The sequence below is a fragment of the Callorhinchus milii genome, unplaced genomic scaffold (genome assembly GCF_018977255.1).
Source record: "Callorhinchus milii isolate IMCB2004 unplaced genomic scaffold, IMCB_Cmil_1.0 Scaffold4, whole genome shotgun sequence".
Taxonomy (NCBI): Eukaryota; Metazoa; Chordata; class Chondrichthyes; order Chimaeriformes; family Callorhinchidae; genus Callorhinchus; species Callorhinchus milii.
In genome coordinates, this window is record NW_024704745.1 from 41458088 (window position 1) to 41480940 (window position 22853).

Below are 22853 nucleotides of genomic sequence, written 5' to 3' on the forward strand. Positions count from 1 at the left end.
AGGGAGATTGAAAGCACGGTCGAAGAGGAGGGTCTTGAAATGGGTCTTGAAGGTGGTGAAGGAGGGGCGAGACGGAGGGACTGTGAGATGGAGTTCCAGAGGGTTGGGTGAGCGAGGCGGAGGATGTGAAGCAGGCCGGAGCCTGCTGAGCAGAGGGAGTGAACAGGATGGTAGGGAGGAGGTTGCAGAGGTAGGGGGAGCAAGACCATGGAGGGCTTTGAAGGTGAGGACCAGGATCTTGAACTGTATCCTCTGTGTGATGGGAAGCCAGGGGAGTCGGGCGAGGATGGGGCTGATAGGGTTGCAGAGCCACCACATCCAAACACAGCGACAGACCCACACAAACCAACCCAGTCAGCTTCAGCGGAGTCACCGCAGCCGCGCGACTTTCCTCTGCTGTGGACACCATCAGCTCCCACTCGCCCAAATCAACACCCCGATCGATACCAAAGTTGAAACTCATCAAAGTTTTCGGTTTTCCCAAAATAGGTCCTGGGCCAGATGATCTTAATGGCTCGCTGCCAGGTTACTTACATGGCGTAGTGTGTATTTACGCGAAGCCCAAACAAAAGCGTTCCCAGGGCCGGCCCCTGTCGGGCACCCAAGTCGGAGTTCTGTAGCCCAGTGGCTAGAGCACTCGCTTTGCAAGTGAGAGACCTGAGTTCAATTCCAGGCAGGTCAGGGCGAAACCTTGGGCAAGTTTCCTTACTCCACCAGAGCCAATAATCCAATAATCCCTCCAAAAACCCAAAACAATAATAAATTGGTCATTTTCAATCTACGACTGTTTGTGGGACATTGCTGTGCGCAATTGGCCGCCGCGTTCGCCCACAAATATACAGTCAATTCACTTTACAGTGTGTTCTGTGAAGCGCTTTGGGACGTCCTCCCGACGTGAAAAGCGCTCTATCAAATGCAAGGATTATTATTATTATTATTAAGTTGTGGGTGGGGGGGGGGGGGGGGAGGCAAGAGGAGCAAAAGCTGGGTCAACAGAGATACATTTTGAGAGGGGATGGAGGACAAGTGTTGCATGAGTCCACCCCATTTCCTCAGGATGAGGAGCTGGTGATGTGCCTTCTGTCTGAGGGCTTTAGGACCGGAGTGTGTGATGGCTGTGAGTGGGTGACCGGGTGGGAGGAGACCTTGATGTTGATGCGGGGTCCCAGCCCGGAGCTGCCTCACACGGTCCCGCTGTGTGAGTGTGTGTGAGTGTGTGTGTGGGTCAGACACACGCAGAGCCGGAGCCCGAGCACTCGGTGCTGCTGCTCAGTTCCTGGGGAGCGAGCAGTTGGGGGTCGGGGATTGGGAGCGCTGATGATGTCCACGGCGGAGGAGAGCCGTGTGGCTGCGGTGACTCCGCTGAAGCTGACCGGGCTGGTGTGCGCGGTCCTGGCGCTGTGTCTGGACGTGGTGGCTGTGCTGAGCCCCGCCTGGGTCACCGCGGACACTCACTTCTCCCAGTCCCTGTGGCAGGCGTGTGTGCGGCCCGCCTCCAGCCCAGGCACTCCGTGGGTCTGCACCTGGACTCTGGACAGCGGTAAGGAAGTGCAGCAGCTCCCCCCCTACCCCCCCCCACCCTCACCCTCACCCCCCCCTCCCCACCCCTTCACCAAACAGCAGAGGAATAGGGGGAAATAATAATAATCCTTGCACTTCCATAAAGCGCCTTTTATCGCGTCTCCCGAGACGTCTCCAAGCGCTTCGCGGCATAGACCGGAAAGCGAATCGACTGTATATTTTGCGGGCGAAAGGCGGCAGCCGATTGCGCACAGCAGTGACCCCGTCCCGTCCCATTCCCCCCCCCCCGGAAAAGCGATCCGACAATCCGCTTAACAATTGGGTTCTTACTGACGGCTTAAGCGAACAGAGGCGTGTGGAGTAAGGAAATTTGCCTGACGTTGCGCCCGGCCGGGAATCGAACCCAGGTCCTCTCGCTTGCGATGTGAGCGCTCTTAACCATTGAGCTACAGGACTCGCATGATCAAGGCAATGTTACAGTCAAGCAAAAGCGAATGTTATTAGGAGAGAAGGGATCAACTTAAAATGCTATTTTAGGAAAGAAACTAAACGAGAACCCAACTCGATTCCAGTGTTATTAATAATACTAATCATTGCAATTTTGAGATAGATAGAATTAAATAGACCAAATAAAATTGGTCTCTCACCCTATGGCTGTCTGTGAGACATTGCGCAAAACTGGCTGCCGCTTTTCCCAACAAAATCCACACAATCCACTTTACAGTATATTCTTGGGAAGCGCTTTGAGATTTCTCGATGACGTGATAAGGGGCTACATCAAATGCAACGACTATTTTTATCGAAAATCAAACTAGTTAGGGCAATATTACTGAGGCAGGGAGAGTTAAACTGGAACATTGCTACTGGGACAGAAAGTTAAACTCGAAGAATGTGATTGAGACAGAGAGGGGAAAACTGGGACTGCAGTTTTGGAAAGGAATGTTGCAGGACAGAAAGTGAGTAAAGAAAAGGCGGTCGAGATGGAACCAAGAATGTAATGCAGTAATGGGAGAAGACTACAGACAAAAGAGAGAAACGGGGACAGTGTTCGAAAGGAGCAAATGTGAGGGAAAAATATACAGAGGGAATGTTATAGGGACAGACAGAGAATGATAGATGTGGGGAGAAAGATAGATAAGGGACGGAAAGAAAGACCTCTAGTGAGGTTATTAATAAGCACATTAATACACCAGGGGAATGATAAAAAGGAAGAGAAACACGAGTGAAATTTTATACACAGAGACATAATAGAAACTGTAAATATACTGACAAAAATGCATTCATACATTAGGTTAGGGGAATGTTATACATTAATAAGGCTACACACCAACACACAAGTGGTAAGTTGTAATTAACATAAATAGAACGTGTTATATAGTAAGGGAAATAACATGCATGCAAACACGATGAAATGAAAATAAACATATGAAGATAAATATAAAGAACTTTCCTGGGAATAACTGATAGCTATATTATTATTAAAGAATGAAATTGTTAAATATTGGCATAAATGTACAGAAACAATAGCTACATGCAGGAACAACATATATCTGAAGATAAACAATCATACTGGCCTTAAATTCTAATGCAAATAACTGTACGACCACATAAGAAGTTCAGTTATGGACTAGTAATAGTCTTAGGTAGAAATTGAGAGGAATACATAGGGAGACAGAGACAAACAAAGAGTCCGGGAAATATAGATAATGAGATTGAAAGCATCACTAATCTAGACAAGTGACAGGATATAGAAAGGGAGCCAGAGAAACACAGGCACAGAGAAGACTGCGAAATGAGAGCTGGATACTAGTGACAGGAATATATAATCTGATTTAAGAAATAAAAAGATTCAGGCAACAGAAAGCAATTATACTATTAACCCTGACAGAAGCTGAGAAAAGAGCTTCAGCTATATGTTATTTTAGATTTGTAGGAATGGTTTTGTTTGGTTCTACATTTTGTGTTTCTGTGATGATAAATCTTTCAGAATTCTTTGCAAAGTATATCCTATTCACAGAGATTCAGCTGACAAATCTCAACTTCCTTCATTCTTTATTTTTTTTACCTGAATGCTTTAATGAATTTTTAAAATCAACGTTTATTGGTTTTTAATGGAGGTGAAATGACATTGTGTATGAAGGTGATTTGTGATTTTCGAAGCTTGCTTTTGGTTCGAGAGTAACCGAGATCCCTGAGTTTTCTGCCCCTTGACATGCCTGTCTGATGAGGAGCTGGAAACGCTGGCTTTGCCTTTAGTGCAGTGTTGGCTGCCCTGGTCTTGCTCTGCCTTCTCCTGGGAGATTGCCCTTAACTCTTTCTGCTCCGAAAAGCTGCCGATCATGTCCAGAAGCAAGATCGGAATAACCTGCAGCACTCAGCTGTTGACAAGTTAGCCCTGTCTGCTTATAAAATATGGATAATACACTCTTTCTAGATTAAAGCCACTGCATTATTGAAACATAGGAAGCAGCTGGCATCCGTTTGTGTTAGTTTAGTTCACTTTTCAAGTTGAACTGAAAAGCTACAGATCTCCTTTTACAGTTATGTTTGGCTGCTGCCAATTGTCTTTTTTTTCTGTTTTTCCATTTGCCGTTCTTATAAACAGCACTGCAGGGTAGGATTGGCTGAACTTAAGTAACTGGTGTTTTGTTCCTAATTGTGGTAACTTCAGAAAAAAACACAACCTTTATCATACAGAACAAAATGCATGACAAATGAAAACACCCATCCTTTCACAATTCTTTCAGTTGCTGTGCTAAACCTTTATTGCGATGATAGGGATGCTCAACATTAAATGGAGAGGGTGGAGAAGGGCGGGCAGGGTGTCAGGTCAGAACACTCTCCTTCCTGCCATCTCAGGGATGTGGGCTTTGTATCCATTCCAGACAACTGGCATTTAAATAGCACCCTTCACGAAAGGTAGTGTCTCAGAGCACTTAACAATGGTGGGGAGCTTTACCCTGAGCCAGGGAGAGAGGGGAGGTGACTAAAAGCATGGTTGAAGAGGAAGCTCTTCACTTATGATTTTAAACGGAAAAGGAGAGAGCAAGAGACAGAGATTGAAAATCTAGCAAAACAAACTACACAGCACAGAACATCGCATATGTAACACATTTGCAATTTGCTGGCCCACTTGGAGAGGCCACAATAATGGTGGTTATAAAGACATGAAATATTCATATAAATTCATCAGGAGGTGAAGTTGAATTGAAGACAAGGTAATAATAATAATCATAAAAGAATAATAATAATAATTATCCTTGCATTGGGGGAAATCCAGCTCTTGCTGCTCAATATAGAAAAGGTAAAAATGTGTGTAATCAATACAGTAGAAGACCAATGCAGTGTGTGATAATCACAGCTGATAGCACATTTTTTCTCCCCAGTATCTGCACATGGTCAAGATTGTTACACTGTGCAGCAAGTGCAATTTCTTACCCATTGGTTGGACAGAGAATATCAGTTTTATGCTCCATCAGTACCCAGAAACAATCAGCAACTGGAGTCAGCTACCAAGAATGATTGTTGAGGCCAGGACACTGGACTCATTTGCGAAACAGCCTGATACTTGACACTATAATGGGAAGACATTAAAGTGGGTATTCTGGAAGGATGAGATCAAATAGGCCTGTGATCTTGTGATCTGAGCAGAGACTACTGCAGATCAGAAATGTATGTCATGGCACAGAATAGAAATGTGTCAAAATTACTTTGACCCATTTCTATTCTGTGCTGTGCTATAAATTACTTTTGACACATAAAAAATATATATAAAGGAAACAAAATTAACGCTAAGACATTAATAACAATTAAGCCGGATTTAGTGGATAGAGGATATTGAATAAGGAAAGAGTTCAATGCAGATTTGGTCCACCAAATCTCATCGCTCCAGTAAATTAACTCTCATGATAGGACCTAATTATCATTTAACAACAAATGTGTCTCAATTGCTTTGCTCTAAACATTTAAGTAAAGAACATTATCCTGGTAATTGTTCTCCATTTACTTTTCAATAATTCATGTTTATATCCTCTGGTTGTTTTCTTGTGCTCTCTTGAATAGCAATGGCTCTGGACATCTTTCAACGCTACCATTTCAACGTATTTCTCCTTCGAATCCTTAATTTGATTTCAACAATGGTCAATTTGGAGTAATAGTCCGAATGTTTCTTGTCTGTAACATGAAATTTCTAATGTAACATCCCATGCTGAAATATTTACATTGCTCACAGCTCATCCCTTTACATTTCTATCTTTTTAATGTAACTATGGGTTACATTTGTAGGGTTTATATCCCTTCCATGTGAACATTATCACCCTGCAGTATGTTTCATCGGCTCTAATTATCACAAGGACAGAAATTACAATTGGTTGGTGTTTAACACTAACTGACCTCTTGGAGGCAGAACATCCCTCGGATTGTTTTCTCCTGTTAATTTTTTTCTCAGCTGGGTATTTATTTCAAAGTGACAATTTCTACATTTTAAATTCTAGCCAACAGAGCAGCTTTTAACTTACATTTATTTTGTTGTATAATTATTTGCCAGGCATGACCTGGCAAAGAAGAGTGACATTTGCACTGTCCCTGGGTCAGAAATATGAAATACGATTTTCCTGATCATCCAACCTTAGGTCCACAATCTATGTAAATATACTGTGTTTGCTGTATATCCAATACAGCACTCAATAGATATGGATGGGATATCACGTTTATTGTAGGTAGAAGGAAATAATTTATAATTGTTTCTTATAAATTGTTCTCATAATATTCCATAGTTGCTCACTGAGCATCATTTCTTTACTACGCATTATTTTGTGATTGGAACAAATTCCCTTGGTTTGTAATTACACAGTTGCCCATGTTTACTGGGTAAATCCAGCATTATCCATCATATTGGAAATATTATATTTCCAGGAAAGTCCAATTTAGTGAACGTGACACATATGTATGTTGGTGGATTCAATCACGAAGCTCACTCGAGGACTGATCGATTAACTGATCACTTAACCAGATAGTGAATGTTTTTATCAAAGACCTATCTGCTGAGAAGATAGAATCTACCTAATATGGCAGATGATCTTCGACTCTGTCTCATAATACATGGGAAGCGAGTTAATTGTGAGCCAGGGCTATTGAAAGATTTGTTTTCTTCTTTTCTAAATAACAGATTAGTGGATTGCTGAAGTTCTATAGTTGCATATTTTGAATTTGGACTTTACTATTGCTGGAGTAGTGCACATTAGTATCCTTGGGACGTCCCCTTGATGTGAAAGTCGCTATTCAATTGTAATTTGTTGTTGTAGATTGGTACAATTTTCTTGTATGATTTAGAAAATGCTTGTTTTAAATTTTTTTTGGTACAGGTTATTGATTACAAATCTATTTGTTGTATTTTACAGATTGTCAGGGTGCCACTTTTTTGTGTGTTACAGATTGGAAAATTGCTACAGTGGCTTTGCTTCTGGGTGGAGCAGCCATTATCCTCATTGCTTTCCTCGTGGCTTTGATCTCAATCTGTCAGGGAACCCGTCGGAGATTCTACAGACCTGTGGCTGTCCTGTTATTTGCTGCAGGTAACTCAATTGTAAATTGTCTGAGATACCGGTTACAGTATATTGATTTTCATTTTGGAAAGAGGGATTTTTCTCAACCTAGAAATGATTATCAGTTACAAACATTTTTGTTTACACAATTTATTTCTTGTCAATTTTAGCTCAATTTGAAAACCGTTAGGATTTTATTGTTTCTAAATGCATTTTCACCTCAAAGAGGAAGTAACTGTTCTTTCTTTATACTTTTCTGCCACACTTTTTAGTTGTAGAAAAGATTTCAATTTTGTTGTTGCTAAACAATTTAGCATGTTTTGATGACGGAACTAAATCATTCATTTTGTCTGCATTGAGCGTCATTTCTCACTAACTATGCCAGGTGCGACAAAGTGTAGCAATTTTATACAATTCATTCAGTCCTTGTGTTTGTCCTGTAGGTAGTGGTTAGCTTGCTCGCCTCGCAAACAAGAGAACCCAGGTTTGATTCCCGGGTGAGGCTAAACCTTAGGCAAGTTTCCTTACTTCACACACCTCTGTTTACCCAGCAGTAAATCGGAACCCAGTTCTTAGTTGATTGGCGGATTGCTTTCCGGGGTTATAATCCCTCAAAAAAAAGTCACTCAATCCATGACTATTTGTGGGACACTTTGGCCTCAATCCACTTTACAATATATTCTTTGAAGCACTTTGAGACATCTCAATGATATGATAAGAAGATGATAAGATGATATGATTTGATATATCAAATGCAAAGATTATTATTATTTTAACCAGTTTCCTTTAAATTTTATTCAGTCTCATATATTTAATTATTGAATAATGTTATAAAAGTATTCATAGCTATTCATACTGTTCCTTAAGTTACTGTTTCATACAGTTGTTTATGTTGGATTTCATCCATGATCTATTTTGGTTTCATTTGCTTTTGTCTTGATACAGCCTTTTCATTGTGAGAGTGTTACACCATCCTAACTTTAAATGTAATGAGATGTTCTGGCCCTGCCATTGTGCAATGTGATCAGGCCTCAGTTACACTGCAGCAGCACCTGAGCAAGCAGCGGTTTGAAGTGATTGGTTTTGTTTCAGGACATGCTTGGTGAATAACTCATTAGTTATCTGTTTAATGGCCAGTTTCATTGCTGGACAAGAGATCATGTTCTGCTGCCAATGCACTATTTAAACTGGTTGTTCAGCAAGTGACGTGATAATAAGTAATGGGTAAATATCTACATTTTTTGCAAGTACGTATTTGAATTATAGTTTATTTATCATAATAATAACTTTTGCCTTTGATATAGTGCCTTATTATGTGGACAAGACTATTTTCTATGTACTGTGAAATATGGCTATATTTTGTAGGCAAACACAGCAGCATAATTTTCATGCAGTGATGTCCCACAAACAGCCATGAAGTAAATGACCAATTTTATTTGGAAGATTGTTCGCCAGAAATTCCCTTCTCTTTTCAAATAACACTGCAGGATCTTTAATGTTCACCTGAAAAGTCAGATGGGACCTCCAATTAATGTCTCATCCAAAGAAAGCAGCTCCGACAATACAGCACTCTCCCTTCAAGGTGTTGGAGTGTCAGCCTAGACTGTGACCTCAAACTCCTGAGGAGAGTGTTGAACCCACAACCTTCTGACTCAAAGCTGGGAGTCCTACAACAACAACTTGCACTTATATAATGCCCTCCACGCCGGGCGGTGTCTCAGAGCACTTAACAATGGCGGAGCCCGAGGGAGGGGTAATGTGACCATAGGCGCGGTCGAAAGGAAGGTCTTCAGGCGCGACCTGAAGATGGGGAAGGAGGTGGTGAGGCGAAGCGGTTGAGGGAGGGAGTTCCAAAGTTTCAGGGCGTAGTGGCTGAAGGCACGGCCACCGATGGTGGAGCGGAGGATTCAGGTGACGCTGAGGAGGCCCAGTAGAGTGGAGGCAACGGGTACTGCTGTGGGGAGAGAGGAGGTTAGAGAGAATGGAGGGATTTAAACACTAGAGTCCTACTAACTAATTGAGTCAGGCTGATTTATATTTCAGAATAAATAAGCAAAAAGCTTTTAAGCAAAAATGTCAGAAGAGGTACAATTCTGATCTGCATGTGCGATCATTTTTAATTGTAATTCATAATTAGAATTATGATCTGTTATTTGTGCCAAGAACTGGTTTTGATACTTTCTGAGTACAAGCTGGCTTTTGTAACCAATATACTTTGGTTATATGTAGTGAATAATGATGTACTCTAAATACTCTAACAAATTACAGTGCACATGTTTTGAACATTCAAAGGTGTATAGTACACACCAGGTTAGTGCACTTTGATTGATGTACAATAATAATAATCCTTGCATTTGATACAGCATTTTTCACATCATTTGAGATGTCTCAAAGTGCTTCACAGAATACATTGTAAAGTGGATTGACTGTGTATTTGTGGGCGAAATGCGGTAGCCGATTGCACACAGCAGTGGCCCACAAACAGTCGTGGATTGAGTGACCACATTTTTTTTTAAATTGGGGGGAGTGATTATTACCCCTGAAAGCAGGGTTAATAATCACCAATCGACTAACAGCTGAGTTCCTACTTACTGCCAGGTAAACAGAAGTGTGGAGTAAGGAAACTTGCCTCAGGTTTCGCACCAATCAGGAATAAAACGAGCGCACTTACCATTACTCTACAGGACTCTACAAAGGTTGAGGTGTTTGCTCAAGTAGGGAATTGCATTGGCATATTAGAGAAGAAAGAACTATGTGGAATGACCATCTGCCTCGCCAAGATGGTGGTTCTTGCAGGGACTGTGAAAATAAGCTGGCTTCCTGAGGGAAATTGGATATTTATAGAATTTTAATCAGCCAGCAGATACCAAGGTATATTCGTTCACATTTCACAGGCCCAGCACATCACTGGTAAGGGTGACAAAATCAGAATAGTAGTGTAATGATTAGTCACCAAATGATTCCATACTCACTGAAGGAAAGCCTTAAGTTGCTCTTCAGATCCAAACAGAACAGAAGTAGTAGTTGCAGAAGTTTCTGCTTCTGTAAGTGGTATCTTCTTTTCTTATCTTCTTTCCCGAGTCTGTTCCAACCTCAAGCTAGTTAGTGCTTAATATTTACACACATGAACAAACACATTTTTGTGACCTTCAAGATAGTTTGGCTTGGCTCACACATATCGTTCTCTTGTTTTTACTCCTCACCTAACAACAACCACCATCTCATTTGAACACCCTGCAAGGCCACTTAATTATCACACCACTTTATTGTCTTCTCACATAACACAGGGCACCTGTTGCACTTTTCTTTTCCCATGTAACTACACCAGACAGAGCAAGGACATTAGATAAAGAAAATACAGCCACTATTCATTTCTAGCAAGTAAACAGTTACACAAGTACAATCATCAGCAAAACTTCACTTTAAGATACAGCAGTACAAATGTTCAATGATTTTCCATGATATGCAAAATACATAGCAGTACAACAACATAACAGTCACTTAACAAGATTTCATCAACATATAGTGTTAATGTGATTACAAATATATGTTTCTTGCTTGCAAGGCTTAGCAATAATATATATATTCATAGAAACATAAAATGTTCCATTCGGCCCCCTCGAGCCATTCTATAATACCATGGCTGATCTGTACTTTAACTCTAATTACCCACCCTTGCCCCATATCCCTCAGTAACACATATCTACCCACCTCAGTCTTGAAAATGTGAATGGATCCAGCATCCACAGCCTTTTAGTGAAGAGAGTTTCAGCTTTCCACTACCCTTTGGGTGAAAAACTGCCTCCTAATTTCACTCCTAAATGGCCTAGCTCTAATTTAAATATTATAACCCCTTTGGATTCCCCTATCAGAGGAAACTGTTTCTCTATTCCCTATTGAATCCCTTTTTATTTTAAAAACCTCAATCAGATCACCCCTCAACTTTCTAAACTCAAAGAATAGAGACCAAGTTTATGCAACCTGTGCTCATAATTTAACCCTTTAAGCCCTGGTATCATTCTGATGAATCTGCGCTGCACCCCCTCCAGAGCCAATATATCCTTCCTGAGGTGCAGTGCCCAAACCTGAACACAGTACTCCAGATGGGGTCTGGCCAAGGCTCTATATAGTTGAAGCATCATTTTATCTCCTTTATATTCGAGCCCTAACCCTATATTTGTGTCTTCTGTTGGACTAAGGTGAAATACACGTTCTTGCAGGACTGTGTAATAATGGCTGTTAAGTCTATTGCTTTTTTGGGGGTAATAATCCCTTCAAAAATAAAAATAAATAAAAAAGAAATAATAATTTGATCATTCAATCCACGACTTTGTGGGTCACTGCTGTGCACAATTGGCTGCCACGTTTTGCTCATAAAATATACAGTCAATTCACTTTACAGTACATTCTGTGAAGCGCTTTGAGACATCTCGAAGACGTGATAAGGCACCATATCAAATACAAGGATTATTATTATATTAGCCCCCTTGAGATAAAGGCCAGCATCCCATTAGCTTTTTTGACAACTTTTTGTACCTGTGAGCATGGTTTAGTGATTTGCGGACATCCAAATCCCATTGCTCTTCCATGTTCTTAGTTTCTCACCATTTAGAAAATGTTCTGTTTTGCTATTTTTGGATCCATAGTGGATGACCTCACACTTCCCCACATTGAATTCCAGCTGCCACAGTTTTGCCCATTCACTTAATCTATCTTAGTCCCTTTGTAACTTCCTGCTCCTATCTACACAATTTACTGTGCCTCCTAACTTTGTGTCATCTGCAAATTTTGATATAAAACTCTCTATTCCTTCATCCAAGTCATTTTTATATATGGTGAAAAGCTGAGGTCCCAGTACAGACCCCTGGGGAACACCGCTTGTCATGTTCTGCCAATCAGTGAATGTTCTCCCTATCCCTACTCTCTGTTTCCCGCTTCCCAAACCAATTTCCAAGCCCGATCGCAAGGTTACTTGTGATTCCATGCGCTTTTATATTTGTTAATGACCACTTATGTGGAACCTTATCAAATACCTTCGGGAAGTCCATGTAGATGACATCCTTAGACACTCTCTTTTGCACCATGTTAGTAACCTCAAAAAAATTAATTAGATTAGTCAGACATGACCTATCTTTCACAAATCCATGTTGACAATCTTTGATTCGCTCATACCTGTCCAAAATGCTCAATCACTCTGTCCCTGATGAGAGATTCCAGTAACTTCCCCACAACAGAAGTTAAGCTGACAAGTCTGTAATTATCTTGTTTCTCCCTCACTCCCTTCTTAAATAATGGAATGACATTTGCAATTCTCCAATTGAATGGCACAATCCCTGAATATAGACAGCTTTGGAAAATGATGACTTGCGCACCTGCAATTTCTTCCTACTTCTTTTAATACCCTGGAGTAGAATCTATCGGGTACTGGGGATTTTGTCTATCTTTATTTTCCCCATTACCATTTTTTAAATTTATATTAAATCCATCTATCTAAACCAACAAATGAACTTTTGTAGCATGTGCCAAGACTTTCAATTTATGCTACCTATGGCCCTTCCATACCAGCTTGTAGCCATAAATGCTTACGGCAAATGTAAAGCTATTAAATAGCCCTGCTATTGAAGCTACTCAAAAGTTTGGAAATGACTGAGTAAACTAATGGTGAAGCATTACAAAGAAGTTATAATGGTCCAATTAAGGTTGTTATTGGGCTACTGTTTTCTTTCAAACAAAAAAATGGTTTGCCAAGTTTGTTACATGGCTTTATTTATTTTGCTCCCAAAATTACACCACCCATCTTACTTCATATTAATGTACTGCATGGAAACCCATATGTGAGTGACTATGCAAGTCATAGAAACCTGCATTTCAAAACATTTCAGAGCCCACAAATATTGCTGAATGTGGATTGATGTGGTTGTTATCAAGATCCTACTCGTCTCAATTTACTGTCTAATTATTTAAAAGCTTAGTAGCAGTCACACACAACACAGAGATGAATGCATAAATTTTATATTGTGAGTATAATATACTATCATGATGGCAGTATTCATCAAATCATTCTAAGCAAAATTACAAAATAGTGACCAAAGTGGGATAAAACCTGAAAATTGGTGCCAAATGGAAATGTATTGAATTTTGTGCAAAACTGCTTACAGATTTCACTTGCAAAAATGAATGCGAGCAGTTTGGAAACTTAAATTGCTCTGAAATGTGGCTGTAAAAGCAGGAAACCTCTCTTCATTTTTATCCTGATTTACAATTTGAGAGCAGAATAAATGTATTTGTAATAAAACGCCCATACCCTAAGTCAAAAGTCCTGGCACATGTTATAAAGCACATCTGTTCACATTTCCAATTTTACTGATGCTATGGTTAATAGTGTTATAAATTACATATATAAAATGTACTTTTCAAAAATGTGTGGTAAAATAGCTTCAACATTAAGGAGCAGATTACAAAGTTATAATTATGAATGGCAGTAGTGCAATTATTTATGTGCACAGCATACCAATCATGGATAGGTTGTACTCATGAGTCCATACACAATAATTTCACAGCCTTGGTCAGTTCAAAATGTTCCTCACATGAAGATAGAAAATCCCATCAACTCACCTGAAAATCAGCCAATTCACATTCTGGTGTTAGTTATAGAGCACATTTGACAGAGGCTTCACAAGATAACAAGAAAGGTTCAGATGAAGAAGACTCATTTGATCTCATCCTTCCAGAATATCCACCCTACCATCAGTCCACTACAGCATAAAGTTGTATTTTTAAATGAGTCCAGCATCCTGACCCCAAACACCCTTCCTGCTAACTTGTTCCAGTTGTTAATTACCCTCTTGTTAAAACAATACATTCTGGTGGCTGTCCCTTCCCAGCCCTAAACCTGTGTCCCAATTGTTCGGCTCGTTGCACAGAAAGTATTATTCATATTATTCAAGAAATTATTGTTCATATCTAGCCTGAATATGACTTCTGTGTTGAAGTTAAGAAAATATAAAATGTGAAATGGCCCTTGTACCTGGTCTTTCCATAGCAATGCTTCACCTAACCAGTCTTCGGCTTCATCCAAAGCACTCTGTCTTATGGAGAAAGTTTTGATTAGCTACATCCTGAACTTTAAATTAATCAAGCATCTCTACTGTTCAGCCCTGGCCAAAGTCCCTGCAGACAACTTTCCCGAAACAGGCTCATCAACCCAGAAGCAGAGTGTCTCACTGAGTATTTGTAGATCTCTGGCTTCAACTGTTTCTAAAGCCATCAACAGGGTCAATTTAGCAGTAGGTTCAGCACTTAGAACACGGTAGGTACGCATTGCGCTTCCAAAGGCATTTCTGTGAATCCCTGTTAGTGGCATTGCATTCTTTGTGCCTTTTACTTAACAGCTTTTTAAATTCTTCACCACTGAGAATAGCCACAGGAGGAATCACTTAACCCACATCTGCGTACATTCAACGTGATAAAATATCAGTATCAAAATATCAATAACTATATGCCTAAATTTACATCACTTACTGTTCCCAACTAGACACTTTTTCAAAGAGTTAATTAGTGAAAGCTTCACTTGTTTTTATTGCGTGTCTGCTCCATATGCCCACTATTTTGTAATGTTGGTAAGGTGGGAGAGGAGAGTCTAATTGTTACTTACATTAAGGTTTTTTTTAATTTTAGGCCTATGCCTTCTAGTTCTGTTGTCAAAGTTTAAGTCAGGTAGCCTGCTTGCATAATAAGATTAATCTTCTTGACATTTTAAAGACCAAAATCAAGTGCCCCCTCAATCTTCTTTCAAGTTCAGTCCTGCGAGCCTTCCCTTATAATTTAGCACTTTGACTCTCAGAATCGTTCTTGAATGCTCTCCGATTCTTCAATGCCATATTGAAGCTACACGGCCAGAATTCCTCCTGATCTATCCTGCTAGACTGTTTATTTTATCTGACACATGCGGAATCCCATCACCATGCTGAAGAGTATTCAAACCAAACTGGGAATTCCATGCATCCCACCTACACATGGAAATTCCAGAAATAGATTGTTGGTAATGTTGGTTCCCCGGAGGGACACATCCTGCTTACCTAATTCTGGAGAGTATCAGGCACAGGTTAGAAGGAGCCAAGCTTTGGCACTACCAGAATGTGTGTTGGGTTACTGCTGGAATCTAACCAGGTAAAACCGCAGAGTTTGCCATTGATAGCACTGCTGGCAAGCTTTCCTGCAACTTTCCAGCTAGGACCACCCTACTATATAGGGCTTTGGCTTGCAGAGTTAACCAGAAGCTGAGTGGGATGATTCCCTACAATATAAATACTTGAAATTGAAAGCATGCAGAATTGTGCAGAACTTCCTAAATTATGTCTTAATTTGGAAGCCAGTTCATTTCAAGAATTGCAGAGAAACAGCTTCCAAATTGAGACTTTTTCTCAATTTTCCACAATCCGAAATTTTAAGAGAAAATCGTCTTACAGGATAAGACTAGGTGGAATTTCGGGCCTACAACACCCAAAGGTGTACCCAATATTTTAATGGTATCTTCAACACTGCTCTATAGGAGGTTAGAATGGCATAATGTACTGTCAAATAATAATAATAATCCTTGCTTTTGATATAGAGCTTTTCACGTCTTCTAGACGTCTCAAAGCGCTTCACAGAATATACTGTAAAGTGAATTGACTATATATTTGTTGGCGGAACAAGACAACTAATTTTGCACAGCAGTGTCTCACAAATAGTCCTGGATTGAGTGACCAAATTATCAGTGTTTTTTNAAGGATTATTATCTCTGGAAAAGCGATCCGCCAATCGAATAACAACCGATTAAATGCTACCAAGAGGCAAACTTACAGCTTGATCCCATTATTAATCAATGGTTTGGGTGATCAATGCAGCTGCTGCATTACAATGGAGCATGCTAAAAAAATATAGGTGCTGGTTAGCACTTCTGTGTCGTCGGGTTGCCATTGACATCACTTCCTACGCATTGCCCGCTGATGGCAATTAGGCTTAAAGACTGGATGATGAATTGATGCTGAGAGCATCCTCTATGTTGTGCACAGCTCTCCCTAATCACTGATGGGGTGGTGAAACCTCACATCAAACACATTTGGAAATTGCAAAATCTTTCTTAAATAGTAAAAATACACAGAACACAACATTTCATCTGTGTATAGAAATGCACTTTGGAAAGTTAGCATGGTCTGCAGAAATTACTGATGGCTAATTTTAGATTTAGATGCTCTCTAGAAAAATGAGGACAAAAATTAAATAATAATCATGCAAACTAAAGTGCATATAATATATTTAGTGATCCCAGCCCAGCTGATTTGCCTAATGGAATAGGCACTGGTGAGACTAGAGTAGGTGGCATATAAAGAAATGTCTTGAATTTTTTTTGGACAAATTCCTGCAATTACTAAGTTAAAGTAATTTTTTTATTCACTGTATCCTTTCATTTTATTGGTTTGGAGCACTCACTTAACTTGCAGTAAGGTACAGTGCAATGAGAAACCTTTGGTAATTTACAGTACAAATAAGGAAGATGATTTCAGGTTAATTATTTGCTCTCAGCTATTTTTTAAAAATCTTCTGGTGTGTCATACAAAACATCTAAATATAGCAGCATATTGTGTATTTGATACTGGAACTTTTTTTATTAATTGATCAGGATTTAAAATAAAAAAGTGCTTTTGATATAACACGTATTGCTGGAATGTTTCAAAGTGCTTCAGAGGATTTACTGTAGAGTGTAGTGACTATGTATTTTGTAGGCGAACACAGCAGCTGATTTGTACACAGCAATGCCGCATTTTGAAGTCCATTTTTATCTGGAAGATGATTGCCCAGGACACTGGGAGAAACTCCCTTTTCTTTTTGAATAGTGCTGTGGGATCTTTAGTATCCACCTTAACAGGCAGATATGTTTATTTCTTTTTAGAAAGACAGCATTAGTTTTGTACTATCTTGAAAATTATAAAAGAAGATGTTTATTATACAGAAGGAAAGGATTGTAAAGAAATATGAAACTTCTTATTTGTCACTGTGGCTGATCATTTAACCTTATGCATTTCTTTGCAGTTGTTCTCCAAGTATGTGGGCTTGTTTTGTATCCAATCAAATTCGTAGAAACAGCCACCATGCAAACATACCACGAATTCAACTGGGGTTATGGTATTGCCTGGGGAGCTACAATCTTCGCATTCGGGGGAGCCATCCTTTACTGTTTAAATCCCAAGAATTATGATGACTACTACTAGAACAGAACTGATTCTACTAAGAAAATGAAATACTCACATCTCCACTAACTGGTTGCTCTCTAAGATAGTGAAGTGTAGCATTCAATCTGTTTTATCAATACACTATTCACTTTGGCTGCATTGAAGATAACTGCTTGAAATCCTGTGCCACAGCTAACAAACTTCAGAAGAATTCAAAGATTATTTTTCTGTGCATTAGCCATGTCAGATACAAGCTTCCAAAAGTGTCATATCGATTGAAATGAATCAGAGAGTTGGAAGTACAGTGAAGAATACCAATATCAAGAATACAAGATGAAAATCATAATGCGTGGATGCTCATTCCAATCTGCCTTCTGAAAAGCATTTGCTCCAAACTAAATGGACATGTATTTTCATTCTGAGGCTGGAAGTGGTGCCTTTTTGGACTAATGTATGACTTGGCTGGGGTAAAGTATGGAACATGCTGATTGTACTGCAGTGACTCAAGTCAGACATGCATGCTTGTGTCAGTTTAAACGAGTCAGCCACACCTTCTCTAAAACTAGCATTGCACTCTAAACAGGAGTATAGAATTACTACTACTACTATCAATTGTTTCAGAGATATGTAATGTATCTGGAACACAAAGCAGTTTCCAAGCTGTACTGAATTTCCATTATATTGTCCAGCTAAAGCTGCACCATCCTGTTTTAGCTTTCTTATGCTTAGAATCACATTTTGTAGAGTATCTTCATCAGAGATAAAAGCATAACAAAGGTATATAGATTACAGCTTGATTTGAAGTCACAGATGAGCATGTTGATGCATTGAAAGTTAATAACTTTGCCTAGAATGATCCAGTATATAATGGTTCGCACTCTAATTTACTTGAGCAATGACTGTATTTTTATAATAAGTTTGTGTACACTAATCTATTTCCTGTATGTACTATATTCCTTAAACTGTGCCTAAAATCTAATTTTGATCAATATCTATTAAGATAAATATGATAAATATCAGTTGCAGATATTTGTTGTTATTTCCTTTTGTTTCTGTATCTTTTTCGTGGAGTACAATGATCTTGAAATACATTTTATTACAGGTCATTTCTTAATATTCATAAAGAGAAAATGTGATAGGGTATACAGTTTCTTTTAGCTTTAAAAGCAACACATTAATATTGGAAATCTTTAGAAATGTGGAGAATAAAAGGCTTCTATCCATTAGCCTTCATTTTACTATTGTTTTCTAACTGATGAAGTATCAGCCAATATTACACAATGGTCTGGTTGTCCACTATGACAAAACATGCTGAGTGTTTGAACTCTTTTAACAGTTCTCTTTCAATTGCACCCTGGAGAAAACGACACTGCAAGCAACAAACCTCCCTTGGTAATCGCAGGAGAGTTATGGATGAAGAAAGTCCTTCTGCCCTTTGGCAGTGTTTGTCCTCTTGATAGCCAGTGATATCAGTTTGTACAGGAGACTCACATGCTGTACTTTGTCAAACTTCTTTCAGAAACCCGGGTACACTGTGTTGCATGGCTTCCCACTGTCAAATGAGATGTCACCTATAAAAACGTTCATGAGATTGGTCAGGTGAGATATGAGCTACCCTTTCTGAAGCTAGGCTGTCTGTCATTTATTAGGACATTTTCAAACATTTTGTTTCTAATGGCAACATACTGCAGATGTTGGAAATCTGAAATAAAAACAGAACTTGCTGGGAACACCCAGCAAGTCAACAGCATCTATAGAGAGAGGAAAATGAGTTATCCAGATGATGGGTCTGTGGTTGCCAGGTATGGCTCTGTCACCTTTCTGGATGGAAACATTTGTTTACTTCCAGTCCATTTGATACATTCCCTATTGTGATTGACTCCCTTATAATATTTTTCCATGCTTCACAATCTTCTGCCTTTTTCCTTTATTTATCATTGGGAGACTTACTGGTTTCAGCAATTATTTATCCCAGAATTTCTATAAGCCTTGTACACAATGCTCCCTCAATAGTGTACTTGTAACCAATTTAGAGTTCTCTCACCAAGTGCATGTTATCATCCCAACTCTTTGTTCTGTTCAAACACCTTCAAAAATTACTATCTCTATTAGCCAGTTTACTGTCTATTTTTGTATTAAATTCACAGTTTGACTATGAACTTGCACATACACCTAGCATACATACTTACCCTGAAGGTATTTAACATTCTTAACCAGTTTGCTCAAGTATTTTCTGCAGTAATTCTCAGGATTGAGAACTGAGACCCAAAAGGAAGTGCAGCATTTACAGCTACAGAAAGTATTACGCTTCCTGCCAGGTCATTGTGACTCTGCTCGAAATCACCTTCGTCAGCAATAGGACCACTTCATACTACCGTATTAACATTCAGGAAATATTCTGAGTGATAGGCAGGCCTCAGATTTGAGCCTTTGACAGTGAGTGTCAGGTGGCATCACTAAAGGTGACCGTACACACTTTCTACAGCAGTAGTTGGAGTCTAATCTAAAGCAGGAATCTTGACTGATTTTGCCTCCCTAATGTGGAAACACTAAAGTCAATTTAATAATGTTTGGCAACAAAATATCAGAATCGAGCTAGCTATCTGGCAGACTTGGAAGGGCAGACCAGTCACTGGGGTAAGGGAATCCTTGGACTCAGCTCTTGTTAAACCCTGCAAGCCAAAGCCCTAATGGGTATGGTAGTCCTAGCTGAGCAAGCAGTGGGAAAGCTTGCCAAACAGTGAAACAACAGCAAGCTATGCGGTTTTAGCTGGTTAGACTCCACCAGTATCCCAACATGCACTCTGGGGTCCCCAAGCCTTGACTCTAGCCAACCTGTGCATAATACTTTCCGGAATTAGGTAAGTAGGATGCAGAAAACTGAGAATACATGGAATTCTCAGTTTGGTTTGGATACTCTTAAGCATGGTGATGGGTTTCTGCATCTGTCAGACACTCTGCTGACTCCCCCAAAAATCTATTTAATCCCCCTGATCCTATACCAGTGGAGTCCACAAAATTAACATGAAACCTTGCAGGTCATGTATGATTCAGTTTCTGCAGGATTGTGTCAGTAATATCTAAAGTGCTTTCAGGATTATGGATAGGATAATTGACAAAGTAATAGCATAACGTTGGAAAGCTTAGCGGAGGAATTTATGAGTAAGAAAAAGTTTAAATTTATCAGTTCAACAACAATCATAATCACAGCTAAAAGATATATTAAACCTTTTTAACACAGTACGTACCTATTATTTGTGTTCGCTTTCTAATGAATATTTATTGGGTTTTCAGAATTAAATTCGTAGTGAGATATGACTCAACTACTAATAGCAACACTGTGTGGAAACATAAATACACAGAATTTGCAGTTCTGCCATGATTATGCTAATCCAGAGTATTATACTCAGATACCATATTATATATAGTTTGGCAAGTTCTGTTTAACAAACCTTTTTTTGAGTGATTTATACACATAGTGGTTAGGTATGAAATGGAGCGTGTTTTTTACCTGCATTTCAGAAAAACATTTGGCTTTTCCACATAATCCAGTAACTGCATGAGATTCAGGCACATGGGGTAGATTGTTACACAGGTGTTCTTTTTTATCAACACAGTAGTAGGCTATTTGGCCCATCAGGTCTGTGCCAGTCTCACTAATACTATTTTNGAAATTACAAAGAATGATGGAGTACTGAAACAGGCCAATTGGCCCAACTTGTCCATACTGGGAATGATCAAAGGTGGTGGCATATAATGTCTGGACCAAATTAACAGCCACCATGGTATAAGTACTAATTGATGTATGAGTAGTGCTTCTGGCAAAGTGCTGAACAGTGTGAAGTAGTCCTACTCCGTGTCTTTTGTATGGGGCCAGTGAATGTAGTTAGGAACCATTAATGATCACATAACTATATGATATTGAAATAAGGATTGCTTTGAAAGGACAGGCATCATACTGCACAGAGTAGCTGCTTCTTTAAATAAATTTGCTGCATCTGAAGGCTGACCTTGGTCGTACAGCTATGAACATTGGCATGAGATCCCTGCTCAAAAAATCATTTAGTTTTTATACAGCCAAAACAAATCTCAACACGGAAGGAGATGGGAGGCCCATTGATATGCTGGCTGAGGCAGTGGTGTTGGGAGATCATAAATGTCTGGCTATCTGAATCTTGTAAACATGTAACCTTGGTAACAGGAGGGGAGTGCAGTGCACGTTAGGGAATGAACTTGTATCATTGCATTGAAAGTGCTGAAACGCAACTTGTAACATTCTGACAAGAGCTCAAGGAGTGAATAATGAGGAGATCTTTGCAATTTTTGAATGAGGAGATCTTTGCAATTACTAGTGTTTGTGCCAGCTGGAAACACGTAGGGAGTTTCAATGGTTTGTTTATATAATGGTTTTCATAAGGAAAACGTGTGGGTGCAGGTCATAATGCAATGTTCTGGCCTGAAAAAATGCTGTTCTAAGATAAATTCATGTCTGCTTGTGTGTGTGAGGAGGTACAGTCTGAAGTGCAAGGATGTACAAAGCAAAATACTGTAATGTACAGATGCCATTCTGAGTCTACTAGATAACTGGTACATGAGTTCTCCGGAAGATTTTCTGGACAGATTGGATGCAGAGGAAGGATGTGATATCCTGGGTTAGCGAGACACCTGGGTTCAATTCCAGGCAAGTTGAAACCTAGTGCAAGTTTCCTTACTCCACACCCCTAGTAATAATCCCTCCAAAAAACAAAAACATTAATAAATTGGTCATTTTCAACCCACAACTGTTTTTGGGACACTGCTGTGTGCAATTGGCTGCCACGATTCGCCCACAAATATACAGTCAATTCACTTTACAGTATATTCTGTGAAGTGCTTTGAGACGTCTAGAACACTTGAAAAGCGCTACATCAAATGCAAGGATTATTATTATTATATGCAGCCGATGCATTAATGTGAGGCAGTGTTCTGACGTTATTTCTTCGCACATCGCAGAAAAGCGCTGAGCTGGTTGGAAAGGACTTTCTCTTATCAGAGCCAAAATACCAGGACCCCTTTTGGACTGAGTGAACACTTTGCCTGCTGGACAATAATAGAAATGAAAAGACCGAAGACAACACAGTTCGAGAGGTGGGTGTGCTCAATGTGCCTCAGACATTTTCAAGACATCAACAAAATATTTTTCGCCCACAACATATACAGTCACTACTCTTTACAGTATATCCTGTGAAGCGCTTTGAGACATCTCAACGAGGTGATAAGGTGCTATATCAAATACAAGAATTATTATTATCAATACTTTCCTGATTTGTTGGCTGCAACAAGGAGAAATATGTGACGGAAAAATAAGGTGCCATTCTGGCTTTTGAAAGCAGGTCCTGAAAAAAAATAAGAATATACATTAATGCATCGGCTGCATTAAGTCCCCATACTTTCAATATGGCCTGTTGCAATGGTTCAGCTGTGTTCAGCAAAACCCAAGAAGAGATGCTATTTTTNAAATAACGTGAAGCTCCAATTATGACCAAGATTCAATTAATTGGCAGCTGCCTGAGGATTTCACAGGCAATTTCATGGG

General features: G+C 39.6%; 1 protein-coding gene across 2 annotated transcripts; it reads left to right on the top strand.

Annotated features, from left to right (window-relative positions):
- Positions 1-1120: 1120 nt before the first annotated feature.
- On the top strand, positions 1121-18307 carry tmem47 (transmembrane protein 47). Of its 2 annotated transcripts, none has more exons than XM_007904053.2 (3): positions 1121-1540; positions 6954-7094; positions 17139-18307. In XM_007904053.2, the coding sequence occupies exons 1-3, from the start codon at positions 1318-1320 to the stop codon at positions 17315-17317; spliced, it is 543 nt and encodes a 180-aa protein (XP_007902244.1). In that variant the 5' UTR covers positions 1121-1317; the 3' UTR covers positions 17318-18307.
- The last annotated feature ends 4546 nt before the right edge of the window (positions 18308-22853 follow it).

Coding starts and splice junctions, on each gene's coding strand:
- tmem47 (XM_007904053.2), top strand. CDS start 1,318: ATGATGTCCACGGCGGAGGAGAGCCGTGTGGCTGCGGTGACTCCGCTG. Junction 1,541..6,953: donor CACCTGGACTCTGGACAGCG/GTAAGGAAGTGC, acceptor TGTGTGTTACAG/ATTGGAAAATTGCTACAGTG. Junction 7,095..17,138: donor TGTCCTGTTATTTGCTGCAG/GTAACTCAATTG, acceptor ATTTCTTTGCAG/TTGTTCTCCAAGTATGTGGG.